The sequence below is a fragment of the Theropithecus gelada genome, chromosome 1, assembly GCF_003255815.1.
Source record: "Theropithecus gelada isolate Dixy chromosome 1, Tgel_1.0, whole genome shotgun sequence".
In the NCBI taxonomy this organism is placed as follows: Eukaryota; Metazoa; Chordata; class Mammalia; order Primates; family Cercopithecidae; genus Theropithecus; species Theropithecus gelada.
In genome coordinates, this window is record NC_037668.1 from 213,762,863 (window position 1) to 213,780,915 (window position 18,053).

Genomic DNA, 18,053 nt, shown 5'->3' on the forward strand with positions numbered 1-18,053 from the left:
AGATCCCCAAGGACAACTTCAGATGTGCAGCTTTTTACCATTTTACATTATCAGAAAAGTCACGCTCTTCTGATCTTGATGAAAAATTATATTAATATTATGAATGTAGATGCCATTATAAATTGCAGATCACGCCTATGCAGACGAACAGGAATACCCTCATCTTAGCAAAGTCATATCTATGGAGAACACATTTTATATTTAGAAAACTGGAATTATCAAAGTTCCTCTTCATTTACATCCGAAGTATGCTAAAAGGCAAGTGAATCATGTCAAAATACCTTTTATCTCACTAAACTAGGTAAATTTTCAAAATTCAGCCTAAGGACACATGTGATCTTCTGCCTTCTTCTTTGTTTTTTTTTTTTTCTTTTGAGATGGAGTTTTCCTCTTGTTGCCCAGGTTGGAGTGCAATGGCAGGATCCTGGCTCACCGCAACCTCCGCCGCCCAGGTTCAAGCGATTCTCCTGCCTCAGCCTCCTGAGTAGCTGGGACTACAAGCATGCACCGCCATGCCCAGCTAATTTTCATATTTTTAATAGAGACGGGGTTTCACCATGCTTGTCAGGCAGGCCTTGAACTCCCGACCTCAGGTGATCCACCCAAGTCGGTCTCCCAAAGTGCTGGGATTACGGGTGTGAGCCACCGTGCCTGGCCGAGATCTACCTTCTTTACGGTAAACAAATATGCAATGTGACTTCTGAGTATGGAAAGTCATTAACACAGACACATACTCACTTATTATTGGGTCACAGAACAGTTTATAACCTCGTAGTTTTACTTTTATTATGACTTTTTTCATTTGGTGCAAAAATAAGTAAGGAGTCAGATTTTTTTTTCCTAAAACCATTAACATAAAGTTAAACTTTAAAAGTTGTTATCAGGCCGGGTGTGGTAACTCACACCTGTAATCTCAGCACTTTGGGAGGTCGAGGCAGGTGGATCACCTGAGGTCAGCAGTTTGAGATCAGCCTGGCCAACATGCTGAAACTCTGTCTCTACTAAAAATGCAAAAATTAGCCGGGCGTGGTGGTGCACACTTGCAGTCTCAGCTACTCAGGAGACTGAGGCAGGAGAATCACTTGAACCCAGGAGGCGGAGGTTGCAGTGAGCTGAGATCCTCCCACTGCATTCCAGCCTGGTCGACAGAGTGAGATTCCGTCAAAAAAAAAAAAAAAAATTGCTGTCACTTGTTTGGGGAACTTATTGTCTATTAATTATAGTAGCAAAATGACTCAGAGTCAAGCATGAAATACCCATATTTCATTGCATCTGAGTCATCCTCAACTGTAAAAACATTACTTTATGTACTACTAAAAAAGAAACATTTATTCAATTGTACTATTACCCAATGCTTCTTTAAAAAAAAAAAAAAACTATATTATAACAGTTTTAGGTTTACAAAACCTAATGCTTTTTAGTCATCAAAATCATTACACATTTAGTGTATACACAGAGCTTATGGAGTCTTTACACATGGATTTTAAAATATACGTTCCTTTTATGCATGTGTAAAAGAGAAAATATAAGCGAAATAAAATGCTCAGGTATTTTCAAATCTTTTTGGTATTCAGTGTCCATCTTTTCACAGTCAGTGGTGTTCATTTGGGTTTTCTAAATACTGGATGCTCTGCAGAACCTTGGGGATGCAGCAGCTCTTAAAAGCATGCCACAGTTTAGTTGCTGGAATTTTCTTCTTGAATTATACTAAGTCTGCAAGTTTTACTGCTGGGCCTGTCTTGATTTATCAGGTGTCAAAGATGCTTTCAGATAACCAGAACATTGACTTCTTTAATTGTGTCCATACTTTGTTGACTCAGACATCAAGTGGTTGCCATAATCCAGGCAGGTGTCCAGTAATAACAACCAAAGTCACATATTCACAGGCAATGGTAACTGCACCACAAGTCCATGGAGACGCCAGTGTTTTTCAGACATTGTCAATTCCAGACGTGTAAAACTGTGAAAAACACAAGTCACAGAATTAATTCAATAGCGTTATTATTTTCTCATCACAAATAGCTCTTCCCCATCCCTTACCCAAATGGGCTGAGAAGATACGTAAATAAAACAAAGCCATATATATCACACACACACACACATAACAAAGCTACATATATATAGCTTTGATCTCAGGGAGAGAAGTAGTTTAAATCAAAGTTATTTATACATTTGGAAATCATAGAATTTTTATACACTAAAGGAAAATGCATTGTTCCGAACTCTACCCTATACCACTCCTCCTGTTTAATATCTAGTTAGGGTCAAAGCCAGCACCAGGCACTCAGGGGCAGACAGGACAGGGAAGGCAAGACCTCCAAGTTAAGTTATAATCCAATTAATTTGATTTACTGGATGCCTACTATTTAAAGGCACTGGCCTAGAATCTGGAGATGCTAGGTGTAATAAGATCCTGTTTCTTTTCTCCAGGTAGGTGAAGGGATTGGTGACCATGAGCATTGGGGAAGACACACCCTCTCTGGGCCTTAGCTGCCTCACCTGCAAAATGCAAGGATGTGACCCATCGAAATCTACGGTTCCTACTGAACTAAAAAGTATTTGTAAAAGCAAACAAACGAGTAACAGAACGTTGCCGTTCTAGCCATCCCTAGAAAGCAGATATAGCTTTACTTTAAGTTCCATTTTTTAATAACATTATAAACAAAATAAGGAAAAGAAATATTCACATTGTTAAGATATTCTTTGTTATTTGTATTAGGACATTGAAAATATATTTGTTGGCCGGGCGCGGTGGCTCAAGCCTGTAATCCCAGCACTTTGGGAGGCCGAGACGGGCGGATCACAAGGTCAGGAGATCGAGACCATCCTGGCTAACCCGGTGAAACCCCGTCTCTACTAAAAAATACAAAAAACTAGCTGGGCGAGGTGGCGGGCGCCTGTAGTCCCAGTTACTTGGGAGGCTGAGGCAGGAGAATGGCGTAAACCCGGGAGGCGGAGCTTGCAGTGAGCTGAGATCCGGCCACTGCACTCCAGCCCGGGCGACAGAGCGAGACTCCGTCTCAAAAAAAAAAAAAAAAAAAAAAGAAAATATATTTGTTTATGCCAAGTTCTCTTATTCCGTGGAGGACAACAAATAAATCACACAATTGTGTAGCAACTTATCTGAAACAGGGAATCATTTTCCAGGCAAGATGGCGTGAGGTCCCTTTTCTTCCCAACATATTTGTAGACATTTGAATCTCCAATCCCTAATGGGGATGTTGGAAGAGATGGGGTTGGGGTTACTTTGGTTAGTGTGGGCTCCCGGGCTCAGCATGCTGGGATTGTCTTCTAACTGGAGTGTGGATGATACAGCAATCAAAGTCGAGTGTAGAACCAGCGGCAGGTGATGGCAGGTCGGCCAGAAAAGCGAGATTCATTAGGCTACCCAAGGGTGTCAGAGGTGTCCTCAGAGACATAGAGTGAAGAACCACCCACCAGGACACAAGGGAGGCCACAGTGAGCAAGAGAAGTCAAAGCAGGGGGTGATTCTGGGAAATACCTGGGGCCAGGTAGGTCCAAGCTGGGGGTTGCTGTGGAAGGACCATCAGGTTTAAAGAGCCTGTCAGGTTATCAAGTAGCTTGTTTACGGTGACCTCATATCCGAGCTCTTCTAGACGAGTCCCAGTGTCAAACGCACTTCTCCAACCTGTCAGATCTCGTGTCTCAAGTTCATTCCCTGGGTATTCTAAGGCACCTCTGCTTGGCCAGGTACTGGGCTAAGAACCTCCAGTACGGTTGGAACCAAGATGTAGAATCACTCCTCTCAAATTACTATCTTGAGAGGCTGACCAATGATTATGATAGAATACTGAGGGATGAACTGTCGAAGCTGGAGCATCTGGTGATTAAAATAGTAACTTTAACTCTTTCTTAAAATTATTATAACTACTTTAGTTATAAAGCGATGTTTGTAGAATATAAAGGATTTTAGCAAACTCTTAGAGGGAAAATGGGAACTCACTGTGTTGGAAGTATAATGGATTTTTGCTATGCTAACATGAGATTTCCCCTCTGGACAGACTTCCACTGAGACGTCCTGCCAATTTCCTTTATTTGGTCTTCATTTATTTCATATTCTACTCCCTTATGAGGAAGACCCCTTGTTACCAAAAGATTCATATCACAAAGAAGGGGGTGCTGTGATTGGAAAGTATCTCTAGTACATTACATCCAATTGTCAAAATACATTTTGTAGAGACAGAGGTTTTTAGAATGGATGGATGGAGAAGGGAGCGGCAGATCTGGACTCAGATCCTGGGGTTAGACACAATTGTCCCTGGCTGCCTGTGTTTCAAGATACATTTCCAGTCAGAGGATTATCTTATATTTGTTCCTTATGGGGAATTTTCATTAGCTTCCAAATGATAATAGAGATATAAAAAAATAAATGTTTATTGAAGACATTCTCAGATGCAGTGGCTCACACCTGTATGTGATCCTAGTGCTTTGGGAGGCTAAGGCTGGAGAATCACTTGAGGCCAGGAGTTCAAGACCAGCCTGAGCAACATAGCAAGACTCTGTCTCTCCAAAAAAATTTAAAAGCTAGCTAGAGGCTGGGCACGATGGCTCACGCCTGTAATCCCAGCACTTTGGGAGGCTGAGGCAGGTGGATCACCTGAGGTCGGGAGTTCAAGACCAGCCTGACCAACATGGAGAAACCCCATCTCTACTAAAAATACAAAATTAGCCAGGCGTGGTGGCACATGCCTGTAATCCCAGCTACTCGGAAGGCTGAGGCAGGAGAATCGCTTGAACCCAGGAGGCAGATGTTGCGGTGAGCCGAGATCGCGCCATTGCACTCCAGCCTGGGCAAAAAGAGCGAAACTCTGTCTCAAAAAAAAAAAAAAAAGCTAGCTAGGTGTAGTGGTGCGCACCTGCAGTCCTAGTTACTAGGGAGGCAAAGGGCCGTGCGGGGGTGGGGATTGCTCGAGCCCAGGAGTTTGGGGTTACAGTAGGCTACGATCATGCCATACACTCCAGCCTGAGTGACAGAGCGAGACCCTGTGTCAAAAAACAAAAAAGAAAAAGAAATTCCCTAAGGTCATGAACACATTCTGAAGAAGGCCAGCAAGAACAACTACTGAAACGGGCAGTATCCTCGTCAAAAGCAGTCACACACTGCCCTCTGGTGGCCATATGAGAAAATGGCATGAGTGCTGCAGGGCTCCGTAACTTTGTCTCCAAAAGATCACATTAAAAGTGAGGTGTCTTCTAAGAATTCTGATTAGATCCAAAACAAATTGTGTAAGAGTCAATGCTTTGGGGGTGCCTCCTAGTGGAAGTCTTTGTTTTGTCATTGCACGTTATGAAAAAATAGGTCTCTCCCCAGTACACCATTTCAGGGAGTATTTTTATTGAGCAGCTGAATGAGGCTTTGGATTCTAGAGCAGAAAATGGAGACAAGTTTGCAGTCTCACCACCTTAGCAGGATGAGGGGTGGGGCAGTGTTGAGAGTAACTGGTTTACATCACAGCTATGTATGTCTGCTTTAAAGATAATAGAAAACTAAATCAAAGTATATTGATGGAATCCTTCTGATTTATTTTATTTATTTATTTATTTATTTATTTATTTATTTATTTTGAGACGAAGCCTCACTCTGCTGCCCAGGCTAGAGTGCAGCGGCACAATCTCGACTCACTGTAACTTCTGCCGCCTGGGTTCAAGCTATTCTCCTGCTTCAGCCTCCCGAGTAGCCAGGATTATAGGCGTGAGCCACCGTGCCAGGCTGATATTATAAACAATAAAACATCTCAGAGAAATGAAAACTATCACTCAAAACAGTTGTATATTTTCATCTAATTTAGATACAGAGATTTTTTTCATAAACAGTGGGAGATCCTGTATTCACAGTTACTTTTTCACTTAATATGAACACTTATTCGTGCCATTTAATGTTTTTGAAAATCTGATTTTAATTGCTGTCTAGCGTACCTTACTATAACTTGTACATAAATTGCATGCTTCTGGGCCAGGCATGGTGGCTCACGCCTGTAATCCCAGCACTTTGGGAGGCCAAGGCGGGCGGATCACCTGAGGTAGGGAGTTCGAGACCAGCCTGAGCAACATGAAGAAACCCTGTCTCTACTAAAAATGCAAAATTAGCTGGGCGTGGTGGCACATGCCTGTAATCCCAGCTACTCGGGAGGCTGAGGCAGAAGAATCACTTGAACCCAGGAGGTGGAGGTTGCAGTGAGCCGAGATCGCGCCATTGCACTCCAGCCTGGGCAACAAGAGCAAAACTCCGTCTCAAAAAAGAAAAAAAAAAATTTCATGCTTCTGTAGCTCCCCTTGCTGTCTCCCTCTACCAGCCAAATCTGATTTCTCTGCAAAAGTGGAGCTCAGTTGCTGTCATCTTCAGGCAGTTTCCTATGCTGGAATAATTCACCAGCCTTCTAGCACTTTCACTTTATCCTTCTTAGGATAGCAGGCACTTCATACCATGTCCGATCTCCTTCTGTAGACTGGGAGCTTCTCTCAGGCTATGGTGCAGCCCTCTGTTCAGCTCCTAGCTCAGGACCTAGCATACAGTAGACACTCAACAAAGATTTGAGAATCACAGTTGGTCAGGCGTGGGGGCTCATGTTTGTAATCCCAGAACTCTGGGAGGTCAGATTGGCGGAGGGATTGCTTGAGCCCAGGAGCTGGGGCCCAGCCTGGGCAACACGGTGAAATCCTATCTCTACAAAAAGTTAAGAAAGTATCTGGGTGTGGTGGCACATGCCTGTGGTCCCAGCTACTCAGGAGGCTAAGGTGGGAAGATAACTTAATCCTGGGAAGTCCAAGCTGCAGTTAGCCATGATTACATCTCTACACTTCAGCCTGGTTAATAGAGCAAGACCTTGTCTTAAAACAAAATAAAACAAGAAACACAATTAATCCAAATGAGTTACTCACTGTTGCAGAGAACTCTAGTTGTCCAGCAAAATCCATTCTCCCCTCCTCTGCACAAACAGCTGTACCACATTTCCCAGACTCCCTTGTGTTGTGTAGTCATGTGACCACTTCTTGTCAATGGAAGGGGAGTGGGACTCATGGGAGCCACTGCCGGTCTAGGCCCATAAAATCCCCCCAAGGGTATTTCTTCATGCTTCTTCTCTTTCTTCTGCTGGATGCAGATGGGGTTGAAGTCCCAGGGATGGTGAAGGCACCAGGTGAAAGAATTCAGGGTTCCTGAGTGACCACAGGGAGAACTGCCTCCCCAAACTGAGTGCACAACCAATAAAGCCAGGGGGCAGTGAAATACAGTGTTACATCCCCGGAATATGAAGGGTTATTTGGCTATTACCGTAATCTCACTGATAAACCTGCTTAAAAATTTCATTGTGGGATTAACTTACATAGTTATTATATCTGTGTCACATTTAAAATGACAAAAATCCATTTGACCTTGCAAGAGCTGCCTTCCATTTGACCCGGCTATTCTGACCCCGCCACTTTACCTCAGAGAACTTCGATCTCTCAAAATATTTTTATTCTGTGCTCAATAACCTTTGAAATCAGAATTATTATCAACACAGGCCGGGTGTGTGGCTCATGCCTGTAATCCCAACACTTGGGGAGGCTGAGGTGGGCGGATCACCTGAGGCCATGAGTTCAAGACCAGCCTGACCAACATGGTGAAACCCTGTCTCTGCTAAAAATACAAAATTAGCCTGACCTAGTGGCACATGCCTGTAATCCTAGCTACTCGGGAGGCTGGGGCAGGAGAATCGCTTGAATCCTGGAGGTGGAGGTTTCAGTGAGCCAAGATCGTGCCATTGCACTCTAGCCTGAGCAACAAGAGCGAAACTCCGTCTCAAAAAAAAAAAAAAATTATTATCAACAATTTAAAATTTTGTTGAGAGCAAACTTCAGTAAGATATTTTAACTCAGTGATTTTTTAACCTATAGAAAGTAAACCAATGTCGTTTATTCACTTTTATTTTTAATTTACTAAAATTTGATTTTTTATAGTTTAGAAAACTGAAATTGTTATCAGGATCAATTAAGTTTCATGTAAGTGATTTGCCCACATAATTTACTGACTATATATTCTCTCTTTTTAAGTTTTTTTAGGAATCATTCTTTCTACTTTTTCATGTGCCCGGGGTCAAATAATACATGTCAAAATGCTTTTTAATTTATAAAACTTGTACCTAATATATATAGGTACAATATATAATATTGTACAATATTTTTTCATCAGTTCTTTGTCAGTGATACATTTTACCATGTGACGTTTTCACCACCATTATTAGTTTTGTTTTGGGTGGACTATTTTTGCCGTAATACTCACAATAGAGGTCAAGGTGTCCCGGGGGCCAACACGGTGAGGTCAAAGCATTCCACTTCGTTCACTTACAGAGATTCAATCGTGACCCAGTTTAGGAACATGCTACTTGCCCAAAAGTCTCCACAATCCTTCCCCTCTGCCCACCAATTTAGGATATAAAAGAGGATTTTCTCAGACCTTCCAATGCGCAGACAGATGAAAGATGACACAGAGGTTCTTATCATTCTGCTGAGGAATTGAAAGCAGGTTTCCCATTCCAATGTCCCCGTTTGGAACCCCGGCTTTTGGCCCCTCTCTGAGAATGAACAATCACCAAGAAAAGAGAGGCTGCGGTAGGTGAAGGGATGCCCAGTGCACCCGAGGAGAAGTCAGTCCCTCCTGCCTCCTTCAGCTTGGAGTTTAGGGTAGGGAGACAGCCCTGTTCGTTACATGCGGTTTTCGTTCCTGTCTTTTTCTTCAAAATAGAGACTCGGTTTCATTAGGAAAACAATTTGCCAGACAAACTAGACGTCTATTATTCCTAACTTCTCCTGCAGCTAAGAGGGACCGGACAAAGTTCAAGCTGATTAGCTGTGAGCAGAAGGACTGAGAGGGTCTTTGGGGAGGATGCTTAGGTGGAACTGACACAGCTGTGCGGCCCCTTTGTCCTTCTTTCCTCCTCCTTTTCCTCTGAAAAGCAGTCTCCGTGGGCCCTGAGACAGGCTTCAGGATGGAAACCAGCTACGAAGATGGTGGGGGAGAAAGATGTCATGCTGGCTGAGTGCCTTGGGGGGCCACCCAGGGGCAGCACGGAGACCACCTCCAGAGCTCCTTCATGGGAGAAAGGAAAAGCTCTTTCTCTCTCTTCTCTGTGGCGCTGTTATTCTGGGTTTTCTGCTATGTGTAGGCAAAACTAATCCTAACCAAGACACCAGCTTTTCGTTGAATCGGTGTGTGAACTTGAACTAGACAATTTTTTCCCTGGGACTTATTCGTTCTACACAAGAGGCAGGGGTGCGGTGCTCTGTATGATTCTGAAGATCCAGAGTTTTTTCCCGGCCCACGTCCATGTTCACTTCTAATTGTTACATTATCATTTAGGGGACTATCCACTCCCTGCAATTCCATATGGTTAAGTGAGGCTGACACCACTTTCTGGCTGCAGGGGACAGGACAGGTGGGAACAGATATTGGAGGAACCACTGGTGTCTTGAGCGTGTGCTGTGCAGGGGGTCTCCTCTGCACTGTCTGCACCCCACGTGGGCCCCATGTGTGAGCATTGACATAGGCTCAGCTGCTCGGGAAAGGGTCCACCTGTGTCTTCCCCAGGAAGACGGTCCCGACCTTGAATCACCATCCTGCCTGACCATCCCCGTGGCAAACTGTTACTTCTCAGCATCCACACACGCACACACACACGCACACACGCATGCACACGCACACATGCACACACACACGCACACACACACAAACACACGCACACACACATGCACACACGCACACACGCACACACGGACGTACACACACATGCACACACACGCACGCGCACACACACACACGCACACACACATGCACACACGCGCACACACCCTGACATCACAGATAGAGACCATGGGGGTGGGGTAAGAGAAGTGTCCGTGGGAAGAGGAGATCTATAGGCTACACACAGGAATTTAGGCTTGAGCTAAGTTTGAGGTTTTCCCAGGGGCGTCCCTTGGGGGACAGGGTGGAAGGAGAGACTGGGCCTCTACGTGTTCTGCTCACCTGCCTCCCCCTGCACCATCTCCTCCATGCTGGGTACCTGGATGGATCATTACTCCAGTGATTTCTATCAGACGCCACAGTTGCCCCCTCTCAAGGTGCTGGGGCCTATCTGCAGCTCAACATGCTTGGCCGGGGCCTGCAGCACTGTGTCCACCTACTCCTGGCCCAGCTGGAGCATCCAGAGCCCACTGAGGCAGAGTCTGAGGGTGAGGAGGCCTGGAGATGAGTGCAGGTGAGCATGTAGGGAAGGGATAAGGCTGGACCACACAGAGCAGAGCTGCCAGAAACTGGAGAGGGGACACAGCAGTGATAAACTCAGCCCAATTATGTGGTAGACTGCAGTCTAGGAAGACATCCTGGGAGTGGGACATTGACTGGGCTTCTCTGATAGGCAGAGGGAAGGTTTTGTCATTGGAAGGCACGTGGAATGTCAATCATGTTGATGTTCACTCTGAAGTGGGGAGGGGAGCAGCCTGACCCCTGAGACCTGGCTGGACATCGCTGTTGAGGTTCCAGCCAGATTTCTCAGCAGGATGCTGTCCACACCTTCTGTACATCCTGGGGTTCCCTTACCTGAGTCTCCTCCCTGATTAGAAGACTGCAAATGACCCTGTGGACTACTGTCTACACACCCCCCTACCCCATGACCCTCCATAGATGTACAGAATTTCACCAACCCTGCCTCCCTACAGCCCCTGTGGAAGGCCTGGGTGCAGCCAGGGTCCCACCTTGGAAGAGACAGATGCAGGTTCAGACCCAGCTCCTCCTCCTTACCACTTATGTGACTCTGGGCAAAGCCACTGTGCTTCTCAGTGTCTCCCCAAGCCTCCTCTCCTGCACAATGGAGATCATCCTAGTATCAACTCCCTAGGGATGTCATTAGGCATGTGTGAGATAACAGGAAACCTGTGGGCTGGTATCGCATGTAGGTAATGGACAAATTAGACATGAAATGCATGAAGGGATGGTAGGAATTATCACGGAACAAAACTAAAAAGAGGCCTGGGTTCCTGCCATGTGATCTCTGAAATGTCCCATTCCTCCTGGCCTCATTTTCCTGTGTGTACTATTAGAGGGCTGAAATTTAATAAATTCTGATATTGTCATCCTCATAAAAGCTTGCAATGGTTAAATGTGTGTTTAGATTCAGACCTAAGGGCCACATCTCAGCCTATGTGATAGGAGCCACCTCAATGGCTCCAAAAGGTTCCCCCACTTCCTGGTGGACACATCCTTGTGTCATGTCCTCCCCTGGAGTGTGGACTGACTTAGTGACTCACTTCTAACCAATAGAGTATGGCAGAAGGGATGAGATGTCACTTCCAAGATTCAGTTATAAAATGACTGTGACTAGTATCTTGCTGTTTCCCTTCTCTGTTCTCCTTTCCTTTCTTTGTGTTGTCCTCTCTCTGTCTCTCCCTCTCTCAGATCCCTGACTCTGGGGAATCAGCTGCTGCGTTATGAGCTTTCCTATGGAGAGGCTCATGTGTCCTAGGAAATAGAGAGGGCAACAGACAGCGGGGAGATCAGGCCATCAGTCCTAACTGAATCCTTCCAGTAACTATATGAGTGAGCTTAGCATTGGATCCAGCCCCACTTGAGCCTCAGTTGAGACCACAGCCCCAGCCTCCTGAGAGATATCATGGCAGAAGCACCCAGATAAGTCCTGCTGGATTCCCAGGCCCGGAAAAAGGAAGATCTACATGTTCATTGTAAGCCTCTAAGATTGGGGTAATGCTTTCATACAGCTGTAGATCACTAACACAGGGACATCCAGAATCCACCCCTGCCTTTACCCTCCCTCCCCTCCTCTACTCACAAACCCTCTCCAGCCACACTGGCCTTCTTTCTGCCTCCTCTCTGGCCAAACTCACTTTTTTCTGGACTTTTTGGCCATTGATTCTTCCCATGGCATACTGGTCTCAGTCTTTTGCAGGGGTGGTCCCAATTATCCTTCTCAGCATAAATGTCACCTCAGTGAGGTCTTTTCAGACCCATCTCCCACCCTTGAAGTGATCTTCATCTCCCCTTCATAGCACTGTGCTTTATTTCAATTTTATGCTCGCACTTTTCTTCCGTTTTAATGGTCTGTCCCTCCTCCCCTCCAGATTGTGAGCTCCTGGAGGACAAGGGTCATGTCATTCATTCACTCAGAGACCCTGACCATACTTAGCCCTGGAACAAGATAAGTGCTTGGGACCTAGTTACTGAATGAGTAAATGAGAGGATCTCAAGGCCCTCGTCCCAACTTTCCTCCATCTGACCAGCTCACACTGTGGAGATGAAAGCTCACAACAGGAAGTGAGGTCTGGTTGGTGGCAAGAAAATGGCCAGAATGACCCGTGGGTGGCTCCTCCCTGGCTCCAGTTGCTCCAGCAGAGCACTGTGGGCACTGCCTCCCTGGAGGCCAGTGCTAGCCCTGCACCCAAGGGAGGACAACCATGAGCAAAACACCTTTGTGGAGTGACTTCAAGGCATCAGCTCTTTCAGGTCCTAGCAGGGCAAAGGAGCAACACCCATGAGATCCAGAGTCATTGATGGGAGCCTTAGAACATTTTCTTGTCCCTTTACTGCCAGCACTGGTACTGGGGTCCAGTTCACTCACGAGGCCACATCACTATAGTCAGGTCAATGACTCTGCCTCAGCTTCCAAATGAAGCTCCCGAGGCTCGAACAGGTGGTCTTTGTCTTTGTTCAAGGATGACACATACAGTGCTCCGCCACATCCTTCTGTATCCCAAGTCTCAGTCCTCCAAGCTCCCACACCTGTCTCTCCTGCCAGCCCTTTAGACCTGATTATCTGCCCACAGCATCTCCCAGCCTGGACCTACCACTGCACTCCAGCCTGGGCGATCAGGTATTTTCCAGAATCAGCCTCCTGCTTTGCCTTCTCTGTTTTCTTAGTCTCCATCATTGTCCTAATGTGTGTTACTTTACTCTAAGTCTCAGGGAACACCTCTGACACTGCTTTTTTTTTTTTTTTTTTTTTGAGACGGAGTCTTGCTCTGTCGCCCAGGTTGGAGTGCAGTGGCCTGATCTTGGCTCACTGCAACCTCTCCCTCCCAGGTTCCATTAACTGTCCTGCCTCAGCCTCCCAAGTAGCTGGGATTACAGGCATGTACCACCACGTCTGGCTAGTTTTTGTATTATTTGTAGAAATGGGCCAGGCTGGTCTTGAATTACTGACCTCAGGTGATCCACTGCCTCGGCCTCCCAAAGTGCTGGGATTACAGGTGTGAGCCACCGCACCCAGCCTGATAATGCTTTTGGTAGCCCATTGGCTCTCCCTTTTCTGGCCAATCTGCCATCATCTGCTCTTGGTTCTGTGCACAGCCTTGACTGCGGTCACCTGCAACTCTGGGTAAGAAACCTTCCCAGCATGCTAACTCTGCGACATTAACCAAGCTAGCCCCTGTACACTCCATCATCCCCACATAGGATAGGGTTTTAGATGTCTACAAATGTGTAGGGAAGAAAAGGGGTCTCATCCTATCTTAGCTAGAAAATGATTATGAATTCCTGACAAATTGGTTTTAAAATGTGGTTTTACTCTTCCTAAGGTGGCACTCAGCAAGAAGAAGGCCATGTTCAGTCGAATGCCAGGATCACGAAGCCCAAGAGCAAGAAGCCAGACAAGTTCAAAGTCCGATATCTCCCAGGCGCTTCTGGAGCTGGAGGTTAACTTGGACCTCAAGGCTCAGTTCAGGGAGCTGAATATTACAGCAGCCAAGGAAACTGAAGATGATGGTGGGGAAAGCTATCATAATCTTTGTTCCCATTGCTCACCTGAAATCTTTCCAGAAAATCCAAGTCTGGCTAGTACGTGAATTGGAGAAAAAGTTTAGGGGGAAGCACGTTGTCTTTATTGCTCAGAGGAGAATTCTGCCTAAGCCAACCCGAACAGCCATACAAAAAATAAGCAAAAGCATCCCAGGTGCCATACCCTGAAAGTCACGCATGACTCAATCCCCGAGGACTTGGTCTTCCCAAGTGAAATTGTGGACAAGAGAATCCACGTGAAACTGGATGGCAGCATCTCATAAAGGCTCATTTGGACAAAGCACAGCAAACAATGTGGAACACAACGTTAAAACTTTTTCTGGTGTCTATATGAAGCTCACAGGCAAGGATATAAATTTTGAATTCCCAGTTTCAACTATGAACCAAAATGACTAGATAAAGTATATTCACAGTAAAAAAAAAAAAAAAAAAAAAAAAAAAAGTGGCTTATCCTGCTTGGTGGAGTCAGAAAAGTTGACAGCAAAAAATAGAATCTGCAAAATTCTGATAGAAACGCACTTTGGGAGGCCGAGACGGACGGATCACGAGGTCAGGAGATCGAGACCATCCTGGCTGACACGGTGAAACCCCGTCTCTACTAAAAAATACAAAAAACTAGCCGGGCGAGGTGGCGGGCGCCTGTAGTCCCGGCTACTCGGGAGGCTGAGGCAGGAGAATGGCGTAAACCCGGGAGGCGGAGCTTGCAGTGAGCCGAGATCTGGCCACTGCACTCCAGCCTGGGCGGCAGAGCGAGACTCCGTCTCAAAAAAAAAAAAAAAAGAAAAAATTCTGATAGAAACGACAAAGAATCATTTCAACAATATGACCAGTAGACGCTTGTCTTTTATGTGTATGACTATCATTTAAAATATGGAATTTAAGGTAAAGCTAACTCTGTTTTCTAGGGATGGCTGGAATAAGGACATTCTGTTATTTGTTTACTTTTTTTTTTTTTTTGAGATGGAATCCCGCTCTTGTTGCCCAGGCTGGGGTACAGTGGCACAACCTCAGCTCCCTGCACCCTCTGCCTGCTAAGTTCACGTGATTCTCCTGCCTCAGGCTCTGGCATAGCTGGGATTACAGGCATGCACCACCACATCCAGCTAATTTTTGTATTTTTAGGAGAGATGGGGTTTCACCATGTTGACCAGGCTGACCTCGAACTCCTGACCTCAGGTGATCTGCCTGCCTCAGCCTCCCAAAGTGCTGGGTTTATAAGCGTGAGCCACGGCGCCTAGCCTTGTTTGCTTTTTAAAATGCTTTCTAACCTGAAAAGAACCTTAGAAAGCAAATGGTCAAATCCTCACCTTTCGCAGGTGAGGCAGCTAAGGCCCAAAGGAAGGTTGTGTCTTACCTAATGGCACCAATCCCTTCACCTGTCTTACAAAATGGACATTATCTTATTCCTCTTGCTGTCTTCAGATTCCAAGCTGGTGCTTTTTATATGCAGTAGTAGGTACTCAATTAGTCTAATTTAGAAGAACTGAACTTTATTTAACACTGTTAACAACGTCTTGAGATGTTCTTACTACTCGTTGTAGGTTCACCTTTGTTTCTGGTGAACCATGGCAAAATAAAATTTCTTGAGCACAGCAATTTGAAATAAACAAGGCTCCTTTCCAGACACTGAGCAGAGAGGAATTATGCTGACAATTCTGATTAGCTTTCTGTATCCTCTCTGAGAAACAGCACTCTAAAACCATCTTAGCTGGGCTCAGAACAGCCCAGACTGTAATATTATTTACCAGTTAATTGGAGGCAGGAAGCCAGCTCTGCTGCCCAACACACACACCAGCAGAGACTTGAGACGACCTTTATCCATCGCCAGAATGGCTGAACCGAGGCGCTCTCTACGGCTCTCTTTCCTCTTGGTCAGCTCCAAGTATGAGATTTATGAACGCTGAAGAGGTTCCTAGTGCTGTTAAAAGGTAGGTGTTTCAGAATATTAGTTTCTATGGAACTAAAGCTTAATGACAGGACTTTTACAAAACAATTTACAAAACAGTAATTATATGGACAAAAAAACCCACACTGATATGACTGTATCTTAATGGTGGTGTTTTTGTTAAACACTTAATTTTAAAGTAAGATGGTCTCAAACAAATATGTTTTTCTGAAAAATGAGCATGCTGGTGAATTTTACTTTTTCTCTGATGATGCTCTAAAGATCTGGTCTTCTGGAAGAACAGAAATAAAAGATATCGACAAATCACCAAAAGGATTGTATGATAATTGTGAAAATTGCTATTATCCAGTTTTGCTAGAGTCTCTTAAAAAATGGAGTTAATTGTGGACTTTCACAGTTTCTAATTCTTAGGTTTAAAACTGAGAAGATTGTGTTCTTTTTCAGCTGTGTGCCTTGTGAAAGTACTGTTTATTGCGTGACATATGAAAAAAACAGCTGTATTTGGAAAATTAGGATCATATCTCAAAAGGCAAAGAAATTAGTATCTTTCTTAACCAAAGTTATTTGCATCACCAAATGTGGAAAATAATTCGAGTCTTGGCTCTCCGTAAAATGGTAGAAAACGAGAACCATTCTAGACCATAGATGCCTTCAACAATTAGGGCTTAATTCTATCCTCAGCCCTAGGTTGGGCTGATAGAAGTTTTTTTGTTTTCTTTTTGTTTTTGTTTTTGTTTTTTCTTTTGTCTTATAAAGTTAAGAATAAAATTGGCTTGCAATTTACAATTAAACTTTTATGATTATATTTCGTGGGTGAGGGGCACATCTGTGAGTTTTCTTGGTAGCAATTTTAGGATTTTTCTCTAAGGGGCACGTGTTATACAAGAGCTTGTGGTGGGCAGCTCATGCTGCCTTCAGATTGCCATTGTGTCTTGTCAAGCCTTGCAGTCACTAATTCATCTAACACTAAGTTTCTATTCGTCAATCAAAAATATAAGCATCAGGTCAGACATAATGGCTCATGCCTGAAATCCCAGCACTATGGGAGGCTAAGTGCTTGAGTCCAGGAGTTCAAGATCAGCCTGTGCAACACAGCAAGACCCCCTTCTCTTATTATACTATAAATATAAAAATATTTTTTTAAATAACTCTAACTCCTGAAGCAATTTAATGGATTTAATTTTACAGAAGGTAAATTTTTAACTTCTTTATTCTAATAAAAGACGAAAAAAACATTTGGAGGCTTAATGCAAATTAATTTTTTGCTACTAATGCGAAAGCAAACCTAGTACATCTAGGTGTATAATTTCACCAACTTACAACCAAATATTATCTCCAAAATAGATATTTTAAAAAAAAATCAGAATACTAGAGCCCCCATTTTAACAACTTTATTGAAATATAATTTACATTCTATGTAATTCCCAATTTAAATTGTAGTATTCATTGGCTTTAGTGCATTCACAGTTATGCAACCAACACCACAATTTTGGAACATTTTTATCAACCCCAAAAGAGTTCTCATACCTATTATCAGTTACTTCCCAACCTCTTACTCCTGGCCCTAAGCAAACACTAATTTATTTTCTGGCTGTCTAGGTTTACCTTTGCTGGAGATATTCCGTAATGGAATTATACAGTGTATAGTCTTTGTGATTGACTTATTTCACTTGGCATAATGTTTTCAACGTTTGTCAATGTTATAACATGGATCAGCACTTCCTTTTTGTTTCTGAGTAGTATTCCATTGTATGAATATTGACACATTCCATTTATTCACACATCTGTTGATGGACATTTCCATTATTTTCACTTTTTAGCTATTATGAATAATGCTACTTCGAACATTTATGTCTAAGTTTTGATATGAACATCTGTTTTTATTTCTCTTGGGTATGTCTAAGGGTGGAATTGCTTTTAGATATAGGGCAATTAACAACACCCTTGTGTTATAATTGCCCTGTATTCAGGACAGTTAAATTGTCCTATATCCCAGGGCAATTAAATTCTATATACCTAGAAGTACTAGGTGTGATTTTGCATTAGTACCATAAAACTTTGCATTAAGCCTTCAAATGTTATTTTTCTTTCATTGGAATAAATTTTTCAATTTGATTGCCCTTAGATGTAGGGCAATTATAATACAGAGGTGTTATATGGTAATACTATGCTTAACATTTTAAAGAATGGTCAAATTGCGTTCCAGAACAGTGGAGCCCGAAGTTGAATTGTCAACAAGAGAGTTCCTTTGTGACAGAGCTCCCAGGAGAGCCATTCCACACCTACTTTAGCCCATGCAGATACATCTCATAAGGATTCAAAATTTTGCATCATTACATTTCTGAA

The 18,053-nt window shown here is 44.0% G+C and overlaps 1 protein-coding gene across 1 annotated transcript; it reads left to right on the forward strand.

Moving 5' to 3' along the window:
• Positions 1–8,371: 8,371 nt before the first annotated feature.
• LOC112607372 (40S ribosomal protein S7-like) lies at positions 8,372–14,213 on the forward strand. The gene is made up of 2 exons (XM_025358494.1): positions 8,372–8,682; positions 13,582–14,213. Exons 1-2 carry the CDS (start codon positions 8,623–8,625, stop codon positions 13,846–13,848), a joined length of 327 nt encoding a protein of 108 aa, XP_025214279.1. The 5' UTR covers positions 8,372–8,622; the 3' UTR covers positions 13,849–14,213.
• The last annotated feature ends 3,840 nt before the right edge of the window (positions 14,214–18,053 follow it).